The sequence below is a fragment of the Apteryx mantelli genome, chromosome 6, assembly GCF_036417845.1.
Source record: "Apteryx mantelli isolate bAptMan1 chromosome 6, bAptMan1.hap1, whole genome shotgun sequence".
NCBI classification, from domain to species: Eukaryota; Metazoa; Chordata; class Aves; order Apterygiformes; family Apterygidae; genus Apteryx; species Apteryx mantelli.
In genome coordinates this window covers 23,715,461-23,743,195 of record NC_089983.1, presented here as the reverse complement: position 1 = coordinate 23,743,195, position 27,735 = coordinate 23,715,461, and the positions used below count along the sequence as shown (strand labels likewise).

The window sequence follows — 27,735 nt, the reverse complement described above, 5'->3', positions numbered from 1 at the left end:
GCTGACTCATCAGCCTCCTGCCATAACTATTTCATTCTGTCCTCTGAGTTTGGTTTCAGAAAGTTCCTAGTATTGGGAAGAGCCCAGCAAAGGGACTGCTAAACAAGAAAATGAATTCCTGCAGATTGAAAGGGCAGCCCTGATGCATTCCTCAGCCAAAGAAGTGGTGGTGAAAAGAAATGGCATTGAAAATTAAAGCCCAATAGGCAAAAACGATGTCTTGGTGTATCATTATATATATATGTCTGATAAACAATTCTGAAAATACATTCTTAATCTCTGAATTACAGCAAATGCTTCATCTTTACTAGTAGAACTTCATATCAGGGAAGTACTTTTTCCACAGAAATTATTATGAACTAGTATCCGAATAAGAGAGTTATTAAACTGACTATTTTATTATTGAATTGCAAAAAGGAAACTGGAAATGCATTTTACAACCAGAAGTTCAGAGGGCTAGTACTTACTGTCTTCTCTTTTATCAAAGTTTCCCCCTAGCAGAAATATAGCTTCCAGGCTTGACTGGTACTTAGATTTCTGAAGGCTTCAAGATTTTTTTTCTTCCTTTAAGATAGTATGAAGCAAGTATAGCAGCAATGAATTAGTAAATAATTCCAACCGTGGTTTAACTTTTCCGCTAGGGCTTTAACCAAATCTCAGAAAATAAAATATAAAAAACCCATTGGTTGATTAATGGGAATCAAGTGCCTAAGCCTCTCACATCTCTTTGCATATGCCCATCTTTGCTTTCAGTCCACTCTTTAAAACAATACTCAATAGACAATTTCAACACCTTTTTTCTTTCTGAAGTCAGCTTATAATGCAAAGGCTAACACATAAGCAGTCACAAAACTTACTAACACCTACTGATAACAGCAGCAATAATTTGGGTTTTCAAAGGAGAAAATTGTATTTCCTAAAAATAAAGTTCTTCCTGAAGTACAAGAGGCAAACCACAAGAGTAAGGCCACCAGTTATGGTAAGGGGAGAAAAGAAAAAAGGTTGTGCTGAAAGGTGCACTAATGTCTCTACTCTTTTTAATCGCTATCATGAGACCAAGACATCAGATGTTCATGTTCAATCTAGGAAGGACATTAGTATGCTGCACGCTCTGGCTGAAAAGGCTGTCATGTCATTACAGCAGCAGAGGGACAGAGGTAACATGAGTACACGTTTTTCAGACCTAGAACCGTGTCACACCGTCGCAGTTGGCAGCCACGTGACAGCTTTATAGTACATATAATTGCAAAAGGTCGATGATCTACTTTCGGGGGAAATCTGAGAGCAACAAAACTGCTGCAGACTTGGTTACCTACATATATATATATTATCAGAAATTTTTAAAACTTCACAGCAAACAAGACTGTGCAGTCTATGAGAAGATAGAAGAACTATTTCCTATACTGAATGTGCAAGTTCCAGGGATAATCAATCTGAAAACCCAGTCTGAAAGGCACAGGTCAGCCAGACAGCAAAAAACCTCATATCCTGAAACATTCAGGTCTTCCAACGAAGTCCATACTGCCTCATTTTCCTTACGAGACACAGCTAAAATACTGAACCTTTACACTTTTTATGTACCTTATTTACATGGCACAGCTCTTCAAGCTTTTATGCTGGTTGTGGGGGTTTCCTAGTTAATAAATCCGCTTCACATACAACTTGCTTAACCTAATTAAACTGGTGCTTGCTATTCCAGAGATGGCCAAGGGGTTTAAGCAAAACTGCTTGCATATGTTCCAGTTGATTAAAGTTTGCTTTAAATGATGATGCCTGCTCACAGCTGGCACTTTTAGCAACCAGGGAATATAAAAAGGCCAGTGACCACAAAAGGAGGAGAAGTAACACCACCATTATGGAAGGTAAGTGTCCTTCTATTCCTTTGGAATTGGATAACCTCTCCCCAAGAGCCCATAGCTTTTTACAGAAAAGTCAGCTTCAGGAAAATCAAAGTCTGAAGTCATTACCTTTGTTAATGGAACTGTCCATCTTTTAACTTTACTTCTTAATACGATGAAGGAAGTTACTTGGTATTATATCTTGGTTAAGAAATGCTAATAATGTAGTGTTTCAATGGCATTCTACATAAAACTTTCTCTCACCAACTGTAAGGGATCAGAATTGTTGTATATGAAGTTGTCTTTTCTTTTTGAACTTACTTTTTGTCTTTTCATTTACTAAATTACATAACTTTGCTTAAGCGGACAGGAAAGAAATTAAAGGAAAAGATTCTGACCATTCTAGGACTGCCATACTCTTCTATTGAGATGATATTCATGAAATATTTGAAAATGACCACAGCGTTACTGTGTATGGCTTAAAACAACTTCTCCTAATATTGGTTAATATTACCATGGAATTTCATGTAAAAAATAATGTGATTATTATGACAAGTATAAACTGATATTTGAGCAGTCGGAAAAGACTAGAGAAAAGAGCTTAAAAGGCAAACCTATAATGACGGTGTAATTGTGATGACAGAATAAACTATTTATGCAAAAACAGTGAGGCTTAGGAGTTAACATTAGAACACTACCCATATGTTCTGGTCTTTGTAGAATCCAGACCTGCAAGCATTACCAAACTGCAGCATTTGATACCAGAAGTAGCCTATTTTGAAGCTAGTGACTACTGTATGAAACTAGTGAATATTGTATTTGGTAGCAATCTTTGCAGAAATACCTCTTACATACTGGTAATGAGGGAGATTCTCTGTATAACTTCACTACATATCACAGCACACTCAAGAAACATCCTGGTTCAATTCAAAAAATAAGTATCTCTCTGAGTTTTCCCAGACTGTCAGCTGTTTAAAAAAAAATAAAAACACAGTGGTTACAGTTTCTTCCAATAGCAAAGAAACAGAGAGGCTAAAATACATTACTCATAAAACATAATTAGGATCAGCATAAAGTAGCATGTTTCTCCTCCACAGAGCTTACAGAGATAGACCTCCTGATATATGCGAGCAAGAACTGCTTTGCTGAGAACACTGTAAGACCATATCCCTAAATAAATTACTTTTATGTTAATCATGATTAAGTCTCTAGAGTCTGAAATTGTTGCTATAATTCTATCTTAAAATTATATATTATATGCAAGAATATATTGTAACCCAGTTTAATTACAACAATGAATAAAACACAAAGCACCCTAAATTGAAATAGAACTATAGAAGCATATAATAAGTTTAGATTTTTGGGGGGGAGGAGGGGTTGTTCTTATTCTTAGCTTTTTCTCAGTCAAGATAGGCTATTCTATAAGCTTAGGACAGAAACTATCCCAGCTGTCAAGCAATATGGTATTTTTGTATATCATTCAAGGTATGATTGTATGGCTTCACGGGCAAGCAAAAGAAATATAGGCAACAAGAAGCAAAATATGGTGGGAGGAACTTGAGCATTCTTGTGCTGAGCAAAATGCCTTGGCATTTAACAATGCACTTATTGTTGTAGAATTACAAAGAGGAAAAGTACAAAAAGAAGTTTTCTCTGTTCTGAAATCTCTCTCTTTTTTCAGGTTCCCCCCAAAATATAGAAAAACAATCTAATTCTTTATCCATCACCTTCAGTTTAGTACAAGGTGCAATATTACCTCAGAGAGAACATACTTTTCAGTTACTGCCTAAATACTTGCTAAAAGGAGAGGAAAAATTTAAATTACTACAGAATATAGTTTATCTGCATAGGAAAGCGTCAATGTACATTCTCATTTATTCTAGTACTCCAAAACCACATCTATATAAACAAAGTGCTTAATAAGGAAGCAATACAAATGGAGCTCTGCATCAACAGGAAGATCTCAGTTGGCCAAGTGATGTTTTTTGAAAATAACATACAGGAAGTATCTTGTAAATGCTGGTAAGATGTCTGATCACTTGTGGATACTGCATTTATCACTCTAATATGAGTTTGTCTCTTCAATCAAAGGAATCTGCGTTATATCAGGGAACACTGGACATTGGTTTGGATCTGTGCCCAAAGAACGGATATAGTTCTTTGCAGCATTGCCCTTAGAAATGTGCAAGTTTCAGAGCTTCATTTCTTATCACTAATAACTATTAATAAAATTACCTAATAAAATTGAGATTTCAATCACAAAGACTAGAAAATTAAGTTGGGTTCCATGGTATAATCTGAACTTCACCATCCGGCTTGCATTACTATGATAGACAGGATATTTAGACTAATTAAGAAGTTTGTATGATACTTTAATATAAGACTATGTTTTTCAGGAGCTTATAATGGGTTGGTCTATTAGTTTAAGTTCTCCTTGCCTAATTTGACTTTTTATCATTGTTTTAAATTTCAAGTCACTGCTGAGAACAGCTATTATAAATAAGCCAGAGGACATATATGCTAGAACAAAGACACTGGTAGCCATCACCTATTAGGATTACTGAACACTGCCCACTGCGAAGGATTCTTAAACCTCTTTGGGGAATTTCTCACACCTCTGTTGTCCTTTGATATTTGGAAGAATATCCTAAGCCTGCCCACCTAATCTTTGATCTGCTGATATAGCTTTTTACATGCTAAAAATCATCAGTTCCTTCCCTCACCTTTGTTCCGGAGAGATTTCAACAGTCTACCAAAATCTCTGTCACTCATAATGGATCGTGCCATTTCCAAAGCTTATGCCACATCCCCAAACTTCATGTAGTTGGTCCCCTACAACTTTTGGAGCGGTGAGAAAAACCACCAGGGTAAGAGCAAACCAAAGCACTGAAATGCAGCAGTGTCTCAATAGTCCAGCTACCCTTACAGCAGGCAGGAAGACCATGACCCCTTCAGGAAGGCGGCAAGGGACAGGCAAGCCTTTCCCTCAGTCATTCCTGCATGTAGCACATGCTGTCAGCAATCACTCCGACCCACCAGCACTTAGGGAACAACAAGGCATTGCTCAGAGTCCTAGCGATATGCATACCGGAGACGAACGGAACCAGGACAGCTTTAGCTTCCTCATGCAAGTTCCTGGATCCAGCAACCCTGTCTCTTGAACAGAAAATGGCCAACTTTGTCAGTAAGTACAGCTAGCCCTGCAGCTCAGACACCAACAAGAAATATGTATGCTGTCGTCTCCTGTCTCTCCTCGTCCCTTCCTGGCTGCACTGAGTTCTTCTGCCTCCTTCCTTCCCTTTGCCTATCTGTCAGCAGCGAGGCAAAACTTCTCCCTACAGGCACACAGGACAAACGGAAATAAACATTATAGCACAGAATCACCAGGCAGATGCAAGTAAATCATATAGAAAGAAACTCTTTAACTAAGCCAAAGCAAGTCATATGAGGATCAGATTCTTCCTTGACTAGGACCTTCTATAAAGGCTTAAGAAAATTTTAATGAAAGACCTGATCAAAAACTCGGAAAATAAAACAGGAGAAATCTGTTCCAAATACAACATACTTCTAAACAACCCCTTGTTTCAACTGCACAGCTTCAAATCTCAGCCAACAAGGTTCTGCAGAATTCAAGCCAAACCATCCCCACTGTACCCATCTTTACCTAATAAGAAAGTTTTTGTTCAGAAAGATTCTACTTTTTTTTTTTTTAAACAGTTAAATCAAGTTCTGCAGGAGAGACTACTGCTTGTCTTTGTGCCCATTACCCTATTGATTGTTGTGTAAATATTAGGCTTCCTGCTTGCGGGGAAACTACTGCAAAGTTTCTTTCAGGTGTGTTTGCATATTTCAAACTTCTGCGTGGTTTAGCACAAGGAAGTTTATGTAATGTTCCAGCGAAACTGCAGTACAGCATGGCTCATTTTAATTCAGGTATGAATACATGACACAGATGAATTCACAAAACACTCTTTTCATCTGAATTTAAGTAGTAACCCTTTCTCCCCCTGAAGGTTTAAGCAGCTTTAAGTGCTGAAATGGTTATATTCTCCTGTTTCTTTAAAGCAGTCCTGCAGAGAAACAGCTTAGAATGAATCTTTCCTGAATTTATTCAAAAAAGAATACACCATCAACTATCAGGATATTCAAGTAAGTCATTCCAAAAGATCTCAATGTTCTCTACAACTACCAAATACAATGATTTTCAACTTTGCCTAAAGCATTTTAGTATTGCAGCACAAAAAAGCATCTTTTCGCCAAAAGCCAAACGTGTGGGTGCTGAACCAACCCAAGTATCTGCTTAGAAAAATCTAGAAATCCACACGTGCATCTGGGATATTCACCTACCTAACCACAAATCTATGAGGCTAATTTTATTCACGCGATGCCCATTACCAGAGTCCATCACTGAAAGCCTTGCTTACCTACAAAGTTGGTTTCACCTTTCCTAAAGATACTTTTTACTACTATTATTATGAAATGTCATTGGGAAAGTCACAGCAGAGTATTTTTGCGCTGTATTACCCACTACCCAGATACCCACCCTGAATTCAGAAGCCTTTTCAAATGCTCCCTTTCCTGCGCCCTTTCTGTCCCCCCGCTGCTTCTTGCTCTCGTGACTCAGGGAGCCTAGTGCCTGCTTCCCGCAAAGTGGGATCAGCATGAAACACCGCCACCAGCAAGGAGCAGACATTTTTCCCCTCACCTGGCAGCATTCATCTTACTCTACACTTGCCAAAATTCACATTATCTTTGGTCCATAATTTACCAAGTTTTGCTGGGTTTCCCCTCTCAACAGGATCTCCCTCTCAGCTGAACAGATCCAGATGTTATGTATAAAGCAGTTTTGATGAGTTAAAACTACTTTTTATTTTCTGAGCAGATAGAATTTTCCCTACAGTTTCCATCACATAACAGTCCCCAAGGGCTGGATATGAGTTTTGGGACTGGACTCTCACTTCCCTCCCTCAACTTGCAAGCCCCATGGCTGGAGCAGGAGACAGCGGCCGCCCGACCCGCTCGGCCCCCCAGCACCTCCACCCGGTCTGCTTGGCCGCCCGGGAGCCGCTTGCTGTGGACAACGTGCAGCAGCCTAGCCTGGCCCCCAGGCTGCCAGATGAACCACATCGAAGACTGAGATGCACATGAAGTTTGACATGACCATCATGATGGTAGCTCAAGGAACTTAGGGCTAGCGATGTTTAACTAAACATCCTGAAGGCAGCTTTGAAGGTATGGAATGGTTGTAAGCTCAGAGAGAATCTCATATATTTTTAATATACAATGCTGCAATCATCTCAGTGAGTAATGGGAACATTTCTCTCAGACTTCTCTATTAAGAACTTCCACAACATGTATTTCTTTGCAACACAGCAAATGACTGTCATGACTATGCCTCAATACACAAATAACAAAGAAGCAAAGGTCTACAGTAATCACTGAGCATTTCTATATCACAAACAATTCAGTACCCAAGCTATAATATTATGATCAAACAAAACAAACACAATATCATAGACAGAGAAAGAAAGAACACAAGGGATAAATACTTTTGAAAAAGATGTGCTTTCAATCCTGAAGCACCTACAAACATGCAACCTATTTTGCTAAAATCTGAACAATTTAGCTGTACTAACTAAATACTATACTAATCCTAAATTCCGCCTAACAAAAGTATCTCCCTAGGGCATTTTATTGCTTTTGGAAAGTTAAAACACTGTTAAAAATGAAAAATTATGGTAAATGACCCATGTCATTTTTAGTTAAAAAAAAGAGAGTGTTCTTTTTAAAAAGACTGAATCCTATCTGAATCCTATGAATCTAAGTTTGCCACGTCCAAAGGATGATCACACTTGCAAAAAACAGTATTTTATAACATTCAATTCACAGTGAATGAAGCATTTTATCATTATTTACTTAGATGTCTGAAAAAACTGCTAATGACATTCCTCCAGACAAGGCTGCCTTGTATGAAATAAAGACGTTTTCTACAAACTAATTTTCTAACTATAAACAGGACTTACAGGATGGAAGGAGAGCATTTATCGGTTTTCTGCCTAACACGACATGCCACAGAACTTTCTGAAAGCATCATGCACATTTCTAACATTTCTGCCAAGCAGTAGAGTGAAATCTGCAACATATTAACATTGCATAAGCTCAAGAATTTGAAGATGTTCTTTAAAATACACATGAAGGCATTCTTTATTTTAAAGGCTATTGCAATTTACAGTTGAAATTATTATATAACATACTATCAGTCAACAGGATTTTAGCATTCTGCTGTTAAAGGAAGTTAATGACATGCAATAGGCAAGCATTAAATTTTTACAGTGAACCATTAGCATGCTCACAAACAAGAAACAAGTTTATTCTAATATTTAAGAAATAATCTCTTCCAATTGGCTTACTAACAAGAATTTTCATTTATAGCCTTCCTTCACAAAATGTCATGATTACCATCTGAGCAGGCAAAAAAAAAGATAAAGTTCAAATGCTGATTTGGGCATTTGTATTTTTCTGACATATTTTATCTAAAGATAAAAGTTATCAAAAAAAAAAAATCACAGGCACCCACAAAGCCAGTATTTTATAATTTGATTATTCAGTACCTAAACCATAGCAAATGAGTACAACTTTCACTAATAGATTGCTATTAAAAATATATCAGCAAAACATTGCATGTATTTCTCCTTCTATACAGCTGGAGCAACTATACAGTGTTCTATTATGCAAGCTAGTTGAAAAACAGATTTCAGCCTCCACATGGAATTACTTACCCAAAAGCATGTTTTTCATCTAGAGTTATTTCGGCAGAATGGTAAGTTCTGCACAATAGATTTAGCAAGGGGAATGTTCTCACAAACTCCTTTTTGACTTGGTTCAAGTTTTGAGTAAGATTTGAACCTGAGCTGCTGAGAAATATGCCTTGCCCATAGAGCTGCTGGGATACTGTACTGCACTCTCATTGGTGAAAGAGACCTCTTCAGAGTAGGTAGAAATGATGCAGAGACAGACAGTAGCTGGTGCCACCTTAAACTGAGGTAACAAAACCATAAAAAGAGAAAGCGGTCACTTTGCTGAAGTTTTAAAGTGCTATATTTTAACACACCTGCCCTGCAACTGGTTTTAAAGTACTTGCTTATATTTGAGCAAGGGACCCCTACAGAACTACTGTATTACACAGCATGTCTTGTTACAAAGTACCCGAAGTGTCGGGAAAAATGAGTGGTGCGCCCATTTTTCACAAACCTAAAAGTACTTTAGACAAAATATTTGTGAACAGATTAATTATGTAGCCAGTCCTCACTAAGACACGTTGTTCCAGTGCCTACACTCTTCTCTAGGGTGTGACTATCGGTTCCTCAGAACAGCACACACGAGTTCAGCCAAAGCTTCTTCCTATTTTATTCTACAACCTCCTACCCCTCAAACTCTCTGTAAAAGGGGGATTACTTTAATAATTACTTGACAACATGACTTGGCAGCAATTACCTGATTTTAACTGTCATGAAGAAAAAAAAAAAAGGCATTGCTAGCAGTAATGATTACAGAAAAACAGTGGAAAAAGTGAATCAGCTTTGACATAAAAAGGCAAATAAAAATGAAACTTAATTAGAAATAAATCCCTCTGATTCTTAGGCAAATCCTGTGATCTTGGAAGATGTGACTCATTCTCGTTGCGCACTTGGGATTGGCAGCATCGATCTCCTATGAAACTTTATGTGGAATTTATATAGACTCAGATGATTTAGAAGGAACACCAGTACTCCCAAGCAAATACTACCTTCTTTCATGCTGATAATACTTGTATTTGTATTTTCTGTGATGTCTGAGGAATTTTTTTTAATTTCACTGTAAACTGCAGGTGTTTCATACATTCCACAAGCACGTAATGTATCTATGCGTTAGAACAAAACAAAATGGCAAGGCCTACATTTCCCAGAACCGGCGGGCATGCTTCCCCCACTCCCTCCACTTGTTCAATGACTTTTGTGGCAATGTCTGATAGTTCCTTACTTGTTAAAGCCATTAGCAGGCACCGGCACGCTGAGGTTTAACCACGTAGCTGGTTAGATGCCCTGTAGCTCCCTTCTGTTTCCTTCTCAGCAGTGAACACCAGCCAGTCTCACAGATGATCAGCCTTTGGTTGCAGAGCAAGGTTTAAGATTTACTAAGCAGTTTTAACGTTTTACCCTGCACTTTAGCTCACATTTAAAAAGCAATTTCCAGGACACAAAGGGTCAGAATTTTATCTCTACGCCTCTCCTGCCTCACGTTTAAAACAACTGTTAACTCCCATCTGCTCCTACTGATGCCCACTGTCCCAGGATTTTGCAGCTCCCTTGAATATTCTTTTGCCCAAGAAAACCCCTCCAGAGGTTTACACCCAGTGCTGTTACAGCCATGACTCCTCCGTGCAGTCCGAGAGGCCATCGCACTGGCAACATGGGCACACAAAATGCTTGCGCAAGCGCAATGGAGACGACGAGGGTGAAGGGAAAGCAGGAGGATAACGCTTTCTTTTGGAGCACCAGTTTGAAGTGATCATGCAACTACTGCATTATAGATGGTGCTGAAGAGCTAAAGAAGCAAAGGTAAGGACAAGTGCAGGATGAGAAAGAGAGAAACAGTGGAATACAGAGGAGATGAGGATTAAGAGAAAAACAGGCGAGAAGAAACCAGCATAATATGTAAGAGAAGAGTGGAATGAAGGGCAGGGCAAAATATTATTGTAAGATAGCAAAGGACAGAGAAGGAAGGATGAAAAAGAATAAGCAAAAATAATATGGAGAAATGAAAGTAAATCAGGAAAAGAACAGTAAGTGAAATACAACAAGGGGGAACCCATCTCTTCCCAGATAGCTGACAGGTGCTGACCTTCCAGAAGGTAAGATATGACATTCACTCCAAATGTGGTACCTACTACCACAAGTCTAATTAATCTGCTCCTTCTTTCTATTTTGCCTCCACAGGCAGCATCCATCCGTTTCCTTTCCAAATGAGGCTGCTATGTAGAAAGGTTCCCTCTTCCCCTTCAAAGACCCCAGAGTCACCACCTTTTCTGTCAAGAAGAAGCGAACCTAAATCTTCAGGCAATCGGAGTGGGACAGCAGGGGGGAGACGGAGAGCAAGGGGAAGAGACAGAGAGAGAGAGAGAGCGCACGCACGCGCGTGTGCAGCAGCTAGTTGCTCTGGCCAGGAGCAAGGCGAAGGGAAAGGCCTGTCCAGCAGGGGGTCCGGAGGTGAGCGCAAGCAGGCTCACCCAGGAGCAGCTCCCCCTGTCCAAAGTGCGAACAGCTGACAGGCAGCTCAACTGGTAAGAGCTGCAGGTGGTGTCTTTTTACTGAAGTTTATGCATTCAAAAAAAGTTTTCCTGTGCTTTCCTGGCATCTCTCTCTCATTTGTGGAAGCTGGAGAAGTGCTGTTTTGAGCATTTGTAGCAGTTTGCTCATTATCTCTGGCTAACACGCTTTAGTAACAAAAAAAAAAAAAAAAAAAAAAAAACCAATCCTAGAATCCATCAAAGCCTACACGAACCATAGAGTTTAGACTTCCACTCTTCCCACCTCCACTCTCTGCCCCCAAATTGCTTTGCCTTAGACAGCCTCCCTAGTAAGCTGCACTATAGCAGGCTTATATTTTGACTGACTGAGAACTCTGCTGTCAGGATGTGACTGATGAAAAATGGACAGTGTATGTAGATACACTACATTTTCAGCTGAAGTTGCTCTCATGGAGCAACTAATTCTTCCGGAAGTCCAAAATTTAGCATTTGTGCCTTCCATAGAGATTAGTGTCAAACAGTAACAACAACAACAACCTACTGTCAAACTTTAAGAGGCTTCTCTGTGTGGCCACGCTTGGATCCTTTTGGTTTGGTCCTTTGCTTTTCATGCATGAACAACTGTTTACGTTTGTGGTACCTGTTCTCAAGGTTACACCTTCAGTTAAATGTATACCAGTTGCATATAAAGTGTTACAGAAGTTTTTGACAAAAGGGTAACCTAGGATAAATGGGCTATAGCTACTATATCTGGTAGTAATGTACAAGAAAGGCAAAATCAAAAATTAAGTGGTTAACAGTTTAACTATATTGTTATTGCATATTAGTCATCGTGATTCTTAATCCTCAGCTTTCTCCATTGAATTTTTTACATATATATGAACAGACAAATGTTACTGTTAAGATCTCAGTGAAAATTAATACCTTCATGAATACATAGGTGGAATACACTAATGAACTGCAAGCATTCTCCAGAGACATTGACTTAAATTAATGGCTAGTATATGAAAGAGACATCTTTTCAAGGAAAAACACATCTATCCTGCCTCTTATAATAAAGGATTTACATCTATTCCAAATTCTGCTAGGCAATAAGAGTTGCATAGAGAGTGCCAAATCACCCCTGTTTTGTTTTTAGCATTCAAGGCGGGATTCAAAGCAAAGGCAAGGTGCCTTCCTCCAGAGAATACTGCAATGCTGTCAGACAAACACTCTAATTTATGGACTCAATGTGGGCTATGTTCTGAACAGTCAGCAAGCCAAAACTCTGATTGCTTTATACAAAAGCAACAGAGTAAGTGGACTTAAAATTGCAGTAAATGTGTATCCACTAATCTCTTTTTGTGGGTGAATCTCTGGCTAGCAGTTAAGACAGAAGGGAAGAAACTGTGGCTACAAAACACTGCATGCCAGGGAGTCTGCTGGCCACAGATGAGTGGTAGTTTAATCCAGTGCATTTTATACAATCCCTAAGAATTATGCTCAAGTTTGAGTGAAGAAAATAGAGGTCAGAAGAGTGCAGAATAATTTGATCCTTAAGAGCCTATGAAAAGCATGCAGACACATAGGAACAGGGCAGGGAGATGTTACCAAAAACATGTAAAGGGAGTAACAGTTAAATCCATTTCTCAACAGATAAATTCTGAAGGACACCACAAACTCCCAAGGCTGCTCAGAAATTTCTCAGAGCAGAAGGGGATCCAAACCCAAGGAGTTCACTTGTTCTGCTCTTAGTCTTTTCCCCACATTAGGCTAATACAAGTGAGTAGTAGCACATGCAAATACAGGTTAACAAAGTGGTGGCAAGTGATTATATTCTCCCAAACTCTCAAATCACATTCCCCAGCAAGACATATGCACAACCAGTCATATATGAATTCCAGCTCTTCCTCTTCCTGTCATACAGAAGAGCCCAGCTGGATCCAGCCCTCAGTAAAAGTTTTTCCTAAATCTTTCCATAGCCTCAAGGATTGCAAGGGGTCCAACAGGTCCACAGCCCTTTTCGGTATCGAGACCCTAACAGATATTGTTGAGAATATCAAAGGCCTGCTACACCAGTTATAAATGTACAGTAAAACCTATTTTTGTTGAAGTCATTAATCACTCTCACCCCAGCCACTTGCTGCTTTGACCCAATATGAGAATTTGTCATTATAAGCTCTAGATGACAGCAGATACTTTAGGAGCCATTCCAGCAAATAATTACTTCACTGCAGTTGCAAAAGAGAAATGACAAACTTATTTTCTGCTTTGTATCTTGTGCTACAAATCACTGAAAAACAGAATCTTTCACATGCAGTATAACAGATCCAGTTAATCCTTCCTTTTAATAATGAGCATACATAGATTCTGAAACACTCATCACCTTTCAGTTCTCAGACTGAGTGTATTTGCATTGTATTTTTTCTGTACATCTTTCAGAAATATTCAGAATTGAAAAAAGTATTTGAAAACAGCAAAACTTTAAAGTCATACATGCATATCTATCTATCTTCCTCAGTTTTTGCTCCCAAAATTCAAACATATATATTCATCATTATGTTGGTGATGAAAGAGCTCACACAAATAATGGGAATCACAAAGCTTAAGTAGCTGCAATTAAGCCTAGGAAAAATTCTGTAAGCCATCTCTTGATGACTTATAATTATATGTATTACAGTAATGCTGAGAAGTGTCAAATGACATCAAGCTCCATAGTACTAAGAGCTCTACATACACAAGAAAATTCCTGACCAAAGAGATTACAATTTAAGAAATACCAAAAAAGGATTCACAAGTACACTAAATTTTATATATAATGAATTGAAGCATCTGTAACTTTCCCAAAGTCAAAAAGAAAATCTGTGATATGCCCTGCTATACAACAACAAATGCTACTAAGCATGTTCTATTCTGATCACATTTTAAAATGACCTACTCAGAGATCTTTACCAGAACAGGGCAACAGTTATCCCATCACAACAGATAAACCCTAGAGGCAGTGCTCCTGAAACATAATCAGCTTTTCAAGGAAGTGTGAACACACAAATACGAAGGAAAAAAAAGAAAGAAGAAAGAACAACAACAATGACTTAATAGTCCACTAACAGTCTGATGCCTTTTGTATCTTGAGACTGCAAAGTACTGTCACTGAGAGCACAACACTCATGCTCTAGAGATTCCCAAATCCTGGTGCAGAGAGTTTTATGCTCAGTCTAGGGAAGCCTGTGTGCTTAGTGAACGAAAGCATGAGAGCTTTCAGAGAGAAAGAAGAGAGGAAAGGAGCAGAGAATAGGGATTCTGAGTGCTGAAAGAAATTTCTAGGACATGGGCAGGGAGAAGCGCATTGTATCATATGTTGATACCAGTAAGAGCTAAGTACTGATTTCTAAGGAAAGTATTTGACTTTGCTACCATGAATACCTTGCAAGGAATTCTACAACTAGCCTGAGAGCCACCCCTTTGACATCACAAATATGAAAAAACAGGAAAGGCTTAGGAAAGTAGCAATAAAAAGTTGCATGCTGATAAATTGCTTTTTTTAATCAGTATGCTTCTTTCTCTGTTGTTAAGGGATAATAGAAGTTAGCAAGCCAATCAATTCATACGACAAATGGAAGCAGAGTAGGTCATAGTCACAGAAATGTCAGATTGATGATAAAAAAAAAAAAAGAAAAGAGAAAGGCATTAGCACCGACATGAAAAAAGTAAGTTTAAGACAGCCTTCTGAGACATTATTTAGTTTCAAAATACATTCAAATCCTTCCAATGACTGTAAGAGGCTTAGGAGTTCAAGAAAATTTATATGTGCATACTGCTTGCAAGGACTAATATGCCAAAAAGTTTGACATAGGCAGGAAGTATCAAGACAGTTTTACTGAGAGAATGAAGCCATAAGAAACAAATGACACATCCAGGTATATCATAATAAGGGCTGACAGCTCAAATCACATTAATGCCCTGATTTAAGGACAATCTCATTAAAAATATTTCTATTGTCCTTTTGTCTCTCCCTGGAATGTTTCAGAACAAAATTTTACATTAGAGAAAGAAAAAGCTGCACCTGTCCATAGCAAAGACAAAAACCCATCAGATGTACTGATTTGTTTCATTTACATTAAGTAGATAATGACACATTGATCAATTTAAAGCCCCTATTGTTGGCAGGACAGGCGGTTCTTTCGTAAATAGTCAGAGTTGATGTAGCATAGAGCCACCAACTTACTCAGTTCATCGAAGTAACAGCCCCTAATTACCCTCTGATGTTGGAGTGTTTGGATATGAAAAGATTGACATTCTGATGCAAAGAAGAAACAAAACAAGAAACAAAAAGAAAACGAAACAGAAAAGAATGAAAAGAAACAAAAGAATGAAATCATGAAAAGAAATAACATCCCTAATTCACAGGGGTTCACTAACTAGGCATCTTACTGGCAGACTTATCTGACATACTAACACTTGCTTGTGTTCAGATTAGAAATGCTATTTTTTCTGGATGGACACTCTAGTTTAAAGGCAGGGCACAACATGAAATATCTGGAGATGAAAGCACTTCTGATAACCTACTGCCAGGGCCGGGAGGCCACGTAGTCTAGTCCTAAGCTGGGTGTTTCAACAGGATTCAAGTATGATATAGTGCAACTCATTTAGCATTTGTGTTAAGCTACAGTTGTAAAACAAATACCTAGAAAAGTCTCCTGCTTAATTCACAGGGCTCAGCTGCTGACCCAGCACAATATGAGAAGCACAATTCCATCCCTGCCCTGTAAATGTGAAGAGATGTGTCTGCTCTTCTGTGGATTGCGTACTGGCTCAAATCATCTCCCACATGGTCTCTTCAAGTTAGAAGGGAATTATACATTCCCCAAACTCCCTTCCTTTCAATCCTTCCTATTTCTCACTTGCTCTCTATTTTCCCTTTCTTGATCCTTCTATCTATCATTTCTCCACTTAATTAGCACTCCATTAGGTGCAACTGTGATGATACTGGCCTCTCCTCCTTTGCTAACTTTTCTTGCCCATCGAATCCTTTTCCTGTTTGTTGAGTCTGGAGTCAGCAGCTGTTTTTTTCTGGGTTTGCACAATATCTTGTACTGGAACCTCAAAGTATTTCTGCAATACTCCAGCTTAATGATGTGCACTTCATGGCTGGCTGGAACAAAAACACGCTCTTGCATCACTATAGCTGCTTTGCAGATCATGGGAAGGAAGGAACAGTTATAAGGAATGTAGCCGCCCCGCAGACCAGAAACCATGTAAGAGAGATTTTAGAAATAGAAGATGTGTCTGAAAGGAAGAGCTCTGTGCAGCCTGGAGGGATCCTTCCTGGGGCCAGGCAGCAAACCTCCATTCCAGCAGGACAAGGGTTGCAATAAATTCCCTCTGAAACAGACTGACATGTACGTTATTCTACCAAGACCAGTCTCTCTCAGAGCATGATGACATGTAGTATCTTGTTTTTATTTCAGCCTTGTATGTTAAAGCCAATTAGACTGCTAAACTGACAGAGATGATTTTTCTTGGCACCCAGCCTTCTCCTTCTATGAAGCCATCACACCATGTGCATGGCCTTTGCAGAGACAGCATCTGTGCAGACACTGGAGTAAGAAGCGGAATTTACACCTGTTAAAAATCCATCCTAAAAGCTTTGCAGGTACACAGGTGCACACAGTTGTTTGAATGTCTGTGAGAATCCTAAGTATGTACAGCTACAATGAATACAAGTACATGCTCCCAAAACTGCATGAACAAGTGTGAAATATATGGAAGTCTGGCCAAAAATTTCCAGGCTTTGGATGGAAGTAAAAAAAAAAATCCCAAACCAAACAGTCCCAAAACCCTGAAACGGTACCACAGTACTGGATTTGTTTTCAGAGCTCTATCCATACAGTTTTGAAGGAAAATTCCATTAGTTTGCTCTGTAGCTTCTGAAGCTAATAATTTTTAAAACATCACATCAATTTTGTGTAGGCTATGCTGTTACAGCTCAAAATCATAGGGATATCTCCTAGTGATTATTTCACTTTGAAATATTATCTCTGAATCACATTATGTCCAATAAGCTTTCTGCATAGAAGGTTATTTGCAATGTATAAATGACATGCTCTTTCCAATCTGGATAAAATGCTGATCTTGCAGTTTTAATCTCTAAGCTTTTTGATACCTTAACTGCCTTTTATGGCATGCATTTAGGTATGATCTTTCCTACAGGGAAACTGAGACATGTCAGTTTTAACCCTATGGGACAACCTGTGCACATAGGATGTCATTTCTTTATAAGGACATTCACTCAGCTAGCCCAAGTTCTCAAGAGACATTTTAAGCACTGCTAGTAGTAAGGAAGGTCATTCCAGATGCCTGTTATGAATTTTTAAGCAATCTAATTTTATTAATAATAGATTTCAGTCATTTGGAATTGCCCAATGAGAATGGTATGTATTTTTATCGTTTCTCTTGGAAAAAAATTTTTTTTTTTTTTATGTTCTTCAACAGATTCATAGCACAGTAGTCTGCCACCTTTTTGGCAAAGTACCAACATACTCAGCCTACTGTTATGCATGACAGGACACAGATTTATGTCCATAAAACATAGTTTGAACTACTAATTTGCAGTGATCTATAATAATTTGAGTATAATTTATTATATAGAAAACAGGTATGTACCACAATGATAATTTTTTAATAACACAACAAACATGCATTTGCAATTTCTTCATCAAAAGAAATCATTTTTGGGGTCAGGTAACAATTGACAGAGATCATTCCATATTTTCCAGTTTCATGAAATGGCAATAGTTTTTTTTAATGGCAAACTTAAATTTAGAGAAGCAAATTTTAATTACCTTGAGCAGAGGACCACTTACTGTAAATAAGTCAGTTTCTGAAGCCTGTTCAACAACTGTAAAACTGTACCAAACACCATGAAATGATAAAATTTGCATAATAGTTAACATATTTAAAATAACAATAAGATAACTTTCACATCTCCTCTAATAACAAGCAGGTAATGCTATGATTTGTCATTTTATATAGACAGATTTCCACGTTATTCTTACTAACTTCTCCAAAAATCCTTGGGCCAGCATTGAGCACTTGATAGGATGACAGTGGAGAAAAACCTTTTTATGGCCACCCCCCAATCCTCCAAATACAAAATCCTCCAAAATATTAGTCAAAATGAGAATACAGAAACTGCCAAATGCCATACCAGGCAGCAGATGGAGCCAGCACCTACCTACAAAGCTAACAGAATTACACTGAAGCCCCATGTTTACTCACCTTGAAATCGGCTCTGGAAGTCAGGCTAGTGAAGAAGTTAGTTAAGAATGCTTTGGCATATGAGTTTGGTCTAGAAGTCACCTGCTTTTACTTGCCCAAACCCTCCGCTGCTGTAGTGGCTGCCTGGGACTTGAGCCTTGACATTCCGTGATCTGCACTAATTTATCACAACTCCAGGTCATAAATTCCACTTGGGTGGGTTTCTACTTACCTGGTTTGTTCCCCTGGGGTGCTACGCAGACATGAGCACCTAGAAATCCGGCTGCACAGAGCAGCTTGCAAGGCTAGGTCACACTAACTCATTTCAAAGGTAGATGAATGATAATGGACTGTATTTTTCATTTCATTTTCACTTCCTCCCCCAAAACACAAAAATAATCTGTATATTCTGGGAATGGATTACCTGAGAAGTTAAGGCTTGCCGACTGCACTATGATACTGCCGGTTAAAATAAGTGCCTTAACTGCCTTCACTTAGTGAAAAGGGCAGTGAGAGAAAGGAGTCTCCCCAACCCCCCAAACTATCTGCAATTATTTAAGCAGCAGGGTATTATTTTACTGTTTCTATATTTTGCAGATATTTCTAGGTCACCTTGTCCATTGTTCTACTGAGTATATCGGGTATCATCTTTCATTTCATTGATTTCAAAAGAAATCTAATGGGTAGATGGTAATTAAGCAGATATAGTGGAAGATGAGCAGAAAGGGTTGACTTTAGGGTTACTTACATTAAGATTTCTTCCTCTCAGTCTATGTTCTGTAGATAAAACAGTCTTTCTTAAGTTTTTTTTCCCCAAAATTCATTTCTTAATCAGAAACTTGATATTAGTAAAACTGACCTTAGTTTCTCATTTTAAAAATTGGACCTCTTAAGAAAAATCTAAAGAAAGATGCACACACAGGCAAAAGTGTGTTCCAGTTGGTATCTCAAGTGGTAAAAAATAAATAAATTATCATATATGAGAAAGTAACCCTTTTAGGAAGAAGTATAGTATTGAAGATGTTTATATACAAAGCAAAAAAAAAAAAACTGTATAAAAAAATAACTCGCAGGAAGGAAAAGCTTGTGTAATTCCTCAGATCTTCCTCCAAATTCTACAATCCAAGAACTTCAAGTCTTTCAAAACCAGTGGGAAGAATACAGGCCAGTATCAATCCTGTCACAGAGTATATTCTTTCTCCAGGGTGTTAATCTGCACAGGGCAGCCATTCTCAAATACATCTCGAAAAAGAGATGGGTCCCTCCTGAAACTAGAAAGGACCCTTACAGGAAATCTTTATACCTTTTGGAAATAAATTCGATCTGCAGCCAAGCAACTGCCTACCATCAGTGTAAATAAACAAAGAATAGCAATAACAGAATTGTGAAATATTCCTATTTCCACACTAAAAAAAGAAATCGGATAAACAATAATCCAGTATTTTCTTGTTAGACATCTTTGAGCAGAATTGCACAAGTACTCATCCGTCTATGCCTCCCAAACAATTCACATTCATCACTGGCCTTTGACAAGAGCAAACTGACTAATGAGACAAGTGTTGCCTCTACACCAGAGCCAGATTTAGAAAAAGATTGAAACTTGAGATGCAAAGAAATGCCAGAGCAGCTTTATCTCAATCCTTCATATAACCTTTCATTTGCATATGGGAAAGCCAACAGAGTGAAATAAAGACTGGCATCAAAATGTATCTTCTTGCAACCTCACATCTGCTTTTTGAGGAAGACTGACATCCTAGCTTTTCCTTACAGAGCAATGGTCATCCTGTATCAGCAAGAACCTCTTTATAAATAGAAGGGAATAAGAGAGAAACCACATCCAATATTACTGGCTGTGTATCCAAACGCAGAGAGATTGCAGAACAGTGTAGCTAGTGCTGGTCATTTTAATCACTTTCGAGAGCTCAGTATGAAACAAAAATATGTTTAATCTTAACCAGTTTTGCAACTGCCTGTCATGGTAAAGTTTGAGTATATATACATCTACTGCCAACGCTGAACGACTTACCATAAATAGATGCACTAAAAAATAAATAAAATAAAAATAAAAAATATGAGAATGTTAAATTAACATAGCACAATATTATCAAAGTAGAGAGCTTATCTCTTGTTTGTCCTTTTTCAAAACAGCCATTGAAAGTGCATGACTATTCCCATTACTGTGCATGTACAGTGTTTCTTGCTTAAGCAAGTCCCGAGTCGCACAGACTGGCAGAAATATACAGCAACTATATATAGTGCAATCCATAGAAGATGAGCAGTTATTTCTAGTAATAGATAGGAGATCTAAGCATACACTTCCAGAGCATAGAAATAACATCAAGAATTCTCATGCAATCTATAACTATCAACCTGTAAGGGAAGGTTGCCATCTATACTGCTAATAGCTAGCTGCCAAGTTCCCCACAGGCTATGTGAAATGAGTCAGAGTCCATTCTTCATACAGATCCCTGAGAGCTCTCAAGAGCAGATATATTTATATAATTTAAATCCATAAAAAAATAAAGCAAAATGTTCAAACCTAATTTTAAATTTTTTATATTTTACCTAATTATATTTATATATTATATATATATAAATATATTGTAATTATATATTATATAGGCTCTGTCTTCTCTCAACTTTTTAGTAAGGACAAAGTACTTTATGCTTTAATATAATTTAATAAGAGTTGATGAATTTTCCATCAGGAAACTTGAAAAAAATAGACAATTACTGCTCTGGGTCTTTTTGTCAGCTCAGGTTTGGGAGTCAGAGCTTCTGCTTTTGCCTAATAAAGTAGCTGCTGAAATAAAAATCTGCTCATCTAACAAACTTAAGTCTTTTGAAGGGGTAAGGGTAAAATATTTAAGGAATAATCTCCCATAATAGCCACCAAAGACCATAATTATGCTGAAACTATGTTTTGTTTTATTTTTCTTATCATCAGTTTTCATTCTCAAGACAGATGCAATTGTTTGAAATGCCGCAATTACATTATCCCATGGTGCCTCTTGATCTTCTCCAGACTGCTCTGATAGTTAACAGTTAAGAGAGGATAACAACCTTTTCAGCTATCAAATGCCCAGTATCCAATTTTTATTAAAAGCATTAGGTATGAAGGTGAAGTTCACCATGCCATGTGGGAACTGAAAACTGAAATGCATCTTAACAGCAACTGTAAGAAACACAGTATACTCCTTTTTATGGTCTGAATTTGCAGAAGCTGTGACGATTTTAAAATCAATTAACGATCTGTCATAAAAAGCATTCTTTCAGATAATTCTGCAAGCCCTACTCTTTCCCAAAAGTAGAATGTGTTCCTTGCTAGATAAGTGTACATGCAGAAATGCACAAACATATTCTGCCTTAGAAGCCACACCATGAATGCCACAGCGAGCAGCAGCCTGGCTTTTAGATCAGTAAGACCCCACTCCTTTCCTTTCCCTCCTTCTTCCCCTTAGAAGGCAGCTTCATCAAGAATTTCTATTAGGTGAGAGTAAATATGCTTATTATAGTTCCAGTCGACTTCCACATCATTAAAAAGAAATACATTATTTAACACAGATGAACTACATTGTATTCATATAATCCAGACAGGACTGCAATGTTTTCACTGTTACTAAACCCATGCAGATTAAAACACATTAAAGATTTAGACAGTGAACACAGTCTTGGAGTCTGTTTTTCAGCTCTAAATTACTTTTCTTTCTCTTTGACTGGAGACAAACAGGTCAGCTGAGTTTAGAAACCATTAACTTAAACTACAAGGTCATCAAGATAAAAATAAAATCAATAGGATTGTCCTTCTGGGTAGATATTGCTAGTAAGTCTCTGCAGCACATTCTTCTCCACACTGGTTCCTTTTTATTCAAATATTTACCCAGGTTGCAGTTTAACCTGAGGTTTGCTCTGTGAGGTGTCAATGTTCTGCTTTGACTAGAGCACCATTTCTCGCAGCAGTGGAACCGCACTGCTGGAAGGCATTGCTCACTACATACAACATCAAAAATCAAGTCTGGTTAACAAATCTCGCTGAATAGGATGAAAAAATTACGCTCAAACTAATGGAAGACAGTAATTGGATACTATAGGCATGACCAACATTATAAACCAGAACAAATGCCTGCATTAGAAGTTTGCTGTTATTCATTGACCACAACTGGAGAAACTGGACCCTCAAAACGCAGCTAACTGACTCAACCTGAACCACCCTACTCCACAACTTGAAGGCACGGCTGAACTGCAAAGAACTTCACAGTGCTCCCCAAAACTCGATTACAGGAGCTGGTGGTGGAGGCATTCTTATCAGACAATGCGGATTACTAGGATAGCTTATCTTTCAATGCTGATCAGTAACTTTCAAGGCCCTTTGCAAAGCAGTCTCTTGCTCTGCCCCACTCATCCATCCTTCCACTGATAACATGAACATCGGTGCATTTGTTTCTCACACCCCTTACGCAAACCCTTAACCTGAAGCTGTTCCGTCTCATGGTCATCCTGTTTGCCATCATAAACCTCTAAGGATTATTTTAAAGAAATTCTCAACTCTTAATGGTTAAGTAGATGGTTGGAAAGGGGATTAATATTCAACCTATCTGTACTGTACAGCTTGCGAAAAAGCAATGGCAATACATATCTGGGTTGTATAAACACCAGGTATTTTCTACATAATCCTATTTATTTTGGCCTATAACCCTGTTCTTTCCCCACTATCTGTAATCCCACACTTACCGAGCCTGGTTTTAAACTACACTGTAGATCAGGAGATCAGTACTGTCCTGTACGCTGCGCCATTAGGGAGCCTAGCACAACAGAAACCCTGACTGAAACCCGCTACAGACCTGCTAAAACCCTAGTAACATGCACACCTACAATCACTACTAAACGGCGGGGACAAAGAAACCCACCATCATAACATTTTTATCAGGATACTGAAGTTATTGCACATAAAGGTAAGATACCAAAAGTGAAAACTTGAAAGCAAAATGAAGAAAGGTTAACCTACACAGCAGATGAACAAACTTTGGATGATTTAATTCAAAGTTGTTTCCTTTACTCTGAGGATTCCCCCCTATCCTTTCAACAGCACAATCTGTAACAGTGAAGTGCTTGCTTAATTTAATGACATTTACTTAAGCGACAGTAAAAGAGTTACAAATACATGCTACAAAGAGTATACTAACAAACTTTGAAATTTAAATGAAAACATAGCGTAATACATATGAATGAATTCAGATTTTACTTATATGGGAGGATATACAGTATGAGAAAACAACATTTGTGTTTTATGTAGGAAGAAGCTGGTTTTAAAGAGCAAGAACTACAAGGGGAACAATCCCAAAAAAGGTATTTGGATACCACTGAACTGGCACAGAAATGGGAAAGGTATTCAAAATTTATTTTGTAAATAAAGAATAAATTCATCTATTTGTTGTGATTCACAGAGATGTCAATGCATTACACATGCTGGCAGGGAAACATAACAAACCTATGATTTCTGAAACTCTCAGAGGCTTAAAGTTATAAATATAGTAAGTGAATGGAAATATACTGTTCACATTTGTGCTTCCAAGAGAGATGATAATTAAGTACTATACAGAACCTTTTAGCTCCCCTTTGGTTAATCTGGATTAAGTTGTTGTAGATTTTTTCAGGAATAAGAGCTAAGAAAGTTTCTAAATGCTATGAAATTGTAATCAGCCAAACATTCACTGACTACAGAAATCTTACGGAGGTAATGAGTCAGATTTCAGTACTTCAGTCCTAAAGCCTGCAAATGTTTATACACTAAATGAACTTTCCAGAGTAACTGCACAGCTAATATTGTGAGGATTTAAAGTCTTATGAATGTTCTGCATTCAAAAAAAACCTAAGTTACTCTGAGAAATGTATACTTGAAAAGATAAATATGAATGCTGTTTATTGAGGGAAGAGGGTGACAAGGAAATACGCTAGAAAGTGTGCACACAAATACAATTTATGGTGTATTATTGAATTTTGGTGGATTTTGGTATATATGCAAGGACAGAGAAGCATACAGGAATGCTCTGTCCATTCATATTTCATTCATATCGATACAGAACACAAACTCATTATTTCAACATATAATGCAAACTTCAACACTGAAGTTCCATTCTTTCTTTTGAAATTATTCAAAACAAAGTTAGATACAGCTGGGAGTCTGTCACTAAATAAGAACAAAAAAGATAAACCTTTCAGTTTTTATCAGCTACATTCAAAACTTGCCTGTAACTACAAAAGAGATAACATATTGCCTGCATTTAAGTAGTCCTGTAGATACATTGAGACAAAATAACACAAGTCAAGGTTTATTAGGTATTAATAATCTAAAATTTTATAGTCTTCTGCAGAAATTCATCTATTTAACTTTTTTTAAAAAACAAATTTGGCAAGTGAAAGTAGGCAGAATCTAGAAACACGTTAAAAGTAGGTTGATTCTCCATCAACTGGGTAGAACTTGATCACATCTATTGTTAATCCTTCACAGTTACTGATAGCGTATTTCTATGAAATCACACATCGAAGACTTGCTCATTTAACATGAACACAAATAATCTAAGCAACAAACAGATATTAAAATGCTCACAACTCAGCAGACTTAACTGACTGATGTGAGCGATACAATCCGAGTTCAAATGAAGTTACACCAGTTCCAAGGAGTCTCAAAGTATGACACACTGAGCACACCAGGTTCTCCCTCATTCTACTAGGGATATGTCAATAAAAGCAGAGCACCTGATGAGTCTCTCAGAACATGCTTCAGTGTTTGAATATTTAAGAGAGCCTTGCAACAGTTAAGCTAAAGCAAAGAGACAAAAAGCAGAGCAAAACCCAGAAATACAAGCATTTGCATGACCTTCTCCAATAAGTTACATACACACAGGCTTCCTTCAAAAGCCTGCTGGCCAGACTTTGTCCTAAAGGACAATTCCAGTGGTAGTAAGTACCAATGGTGATGTGTCCAGCTACAAGGATTTACTGCTTTTAACTCACTGAAGTAAGAGAAGCCTGTGTTTTATTACAAATCATCAAGTCTATTACTTAAAAACTTAAAATTAAGTATATAGTTAAGTGTTCTGCTGGCCTATAAACTCAACTCCTTGACAAATTAAGTCCTTGCTCAAACCTAAGTGTTCAGCACTTAGCTTAACCATTAAACTGTTATGCTAGGATGAACTAGCATACTAAGCTTACCTTGAGTTTTCCTGGCTTTGCTAATTTAATACCTGTATTGCTCATACGAATCTTCAAAAGTTAATACCCTTATTTTCAACAATAAAAAAGTGTAATTTCCCCAAAAAATCAAGTAGGTATACTCCATGTTAACAGATGAATACAGAGACTCATGTTATTATGCAAGAAACAAGTTTTTAAAATGCAGACTGCAAACCAACATGCAGTGTGGCATCAATGTTATGTCTGATAAGATTATCATACTAGTAGTTACTGTGGCCTATCACAAATAAATGTAGCTATTGATTGAAAAAATCATGACCTAATTCAGCCATAATGCATGATTTTGCATTATATTACAGGTTTCTGCCAATTTAATCTTCATACACTAAGAGAGCTTGATGTTTTCCATATGTGTTTGAAGAAAGTCCAATCTTCCTAAAAGCTAAAGTTTCAAGCTCCTCGACTCAATGCTGGGTATGCTACCATCTTGAACAGGGAAATCAGCAACACATTTCTGGAGTGAAAATTGTTTCTAGACTCCTGCTAGATAAAACAAGAGAGCCACAGAAAACTTCCCAGAAACACACCTCAGTAGAAAGCTGCTTGGCAACATATGATTTTTACAAACTTCTCAGAAATCTCAGAGGCCCAAATACAAAATCCTAGATTTGTGACATGTGGATATGTAACTCTACCTTAGAGAGAGAAGATGTAAAAACTAATGAAGGCAGTGGTCATAAACTGAAGTTTATCCTTGCGTAACATCTATACCGTGCTAATACTGCTCATAAGATAAACACTGTAATTCAGCTTGAGTTTCACGAAGTAGCGGCTTGATCTCAACAATCCTAAAGTGTTTTTTCACAGATCTAATTTTGCAAGTGATAATTCTCTTTTAATCAGTTGCTAAGTTGAGAAGATAACTGAAGGACAGGGAGCATCTGTACAGGCAGCTACATAGGACATGCTAAAAATAAAAACAAACTATGTAAACAAGAGCAAAACATTTTAATACATTTAGAACAGCAGTACTCTGTATAAAGACAGTAAGTACCATCAACACCACCTCATTAGGGACAACGCCACCACAGTGTGCTAACCCTTGCAAGCCATTTGTGGGCTAAGCTTAATGACACTTTGTAAAAACCATTTGAGGAATAGACAGCAACACCTGCCACCGATGCTGAATTAGACTATCTAGCTTCTGTTTTCAACATCATTCTGTTTAGCTGCAACCTTTGGAAAAGACAACAGTAAAAAAAACAAAACAAAAGAAACACAAAAAACACTTGCTTTTGTGAACTATGCAGTGTTAAATCACCTCTCCAAAAAGAATCAACTAGCCAAAGAGTTAGACTCATGGCAGTGAGCACAGATGCAGGTTTTATTTGAAAGCACGAACCAAACAAAATCATCTGGACGCAGGTCATTTCACATAGACAGAGAAGCAGGTGCCGCTTTTAATTCATCATGCTCTCTGCTGTGCAATCTCTTGCATATGGAGAGAAACAGAAAAGCATTTATCTAACATACTAAACAGTGAAGACAGACAGTGCCTCTACAACGGCAGCAAAGGACCATCTTAATCCTTCAGAGTATAAAGACACCACAATAACAGTCACCAAATGTACACTCTGTAAGTTGAAACCATCGTCATTCACAAGGAATACTATGGGGAAGGAGTTTTCTAAATGGCATATATGAGCCTAAGCTATCCTCTGAGATGCTGACAACTGTAGTCAAGTAGTCATTCTGGACGGACAGTCATGATAAGAGTGACGTGAATGCTGATGGGGGCCATAAAAGTCACCAAGCTAGGAAAAACAATCCAAAAATCCAATGTCACAAGCACAACACACAGATATATTCAAATTCATTTTTACCAACAAATGAAAACAACAGTTTTCACAGTTACAACATACAATTGGAAAAAAAAAAGTGGCTATTTTGAGACTACCCTAGAAATTCAAGTTTTCAGTTGGTCAAAGACCTAAACTATTAAATTTCAAAACACTTCCAGATGTTCTTCCAGGACAATTATTTTAATAATGTGTGTTAATGTCACAAAAAGCTTTCCATGTTTTTGAATAGCTGTAATTAAGATGCTGTTTGTAATTATTTTTATAAAGGACAGCTAAGTATTATCCATCTCTCAGTGACTTCAACTAGTATGTCTTC

The 27,735-nt window shown here is 37.7% G+C and overlaps 1 protein-coding gene across 3 annotated transcripts in view; it reads right to left on the bottom strand.

Moving 5' to 3' along the window:
• ZNF385B (zinc finger protein 385B) overlaps positions 1-27,735 on the bottom strand; it is a 139,491-nt gene that overhangs the window by 96,452 nt on the left and 15,304 nt on the right. Inside the window, exon 1 of one of the 3 annotated variants that reach the window (XM_067298989.1) lies at positions 9,858-9,889. The exons of the other annotated variants lie outside the window; for them this stretch is intronic. Within the exon in view, the coding sequence (XP_067155090.1) occupies positions 9,858-9,870 (13 nt within the window). The 5' untranslated portion in view covers positions 9,871-9,889. Of the gene's footprint in view, positions 1-9,857; positions 9,890-27,735 lie in introns of those variants that run through there. 3 annotated transcript variants of the gene reach the window in all.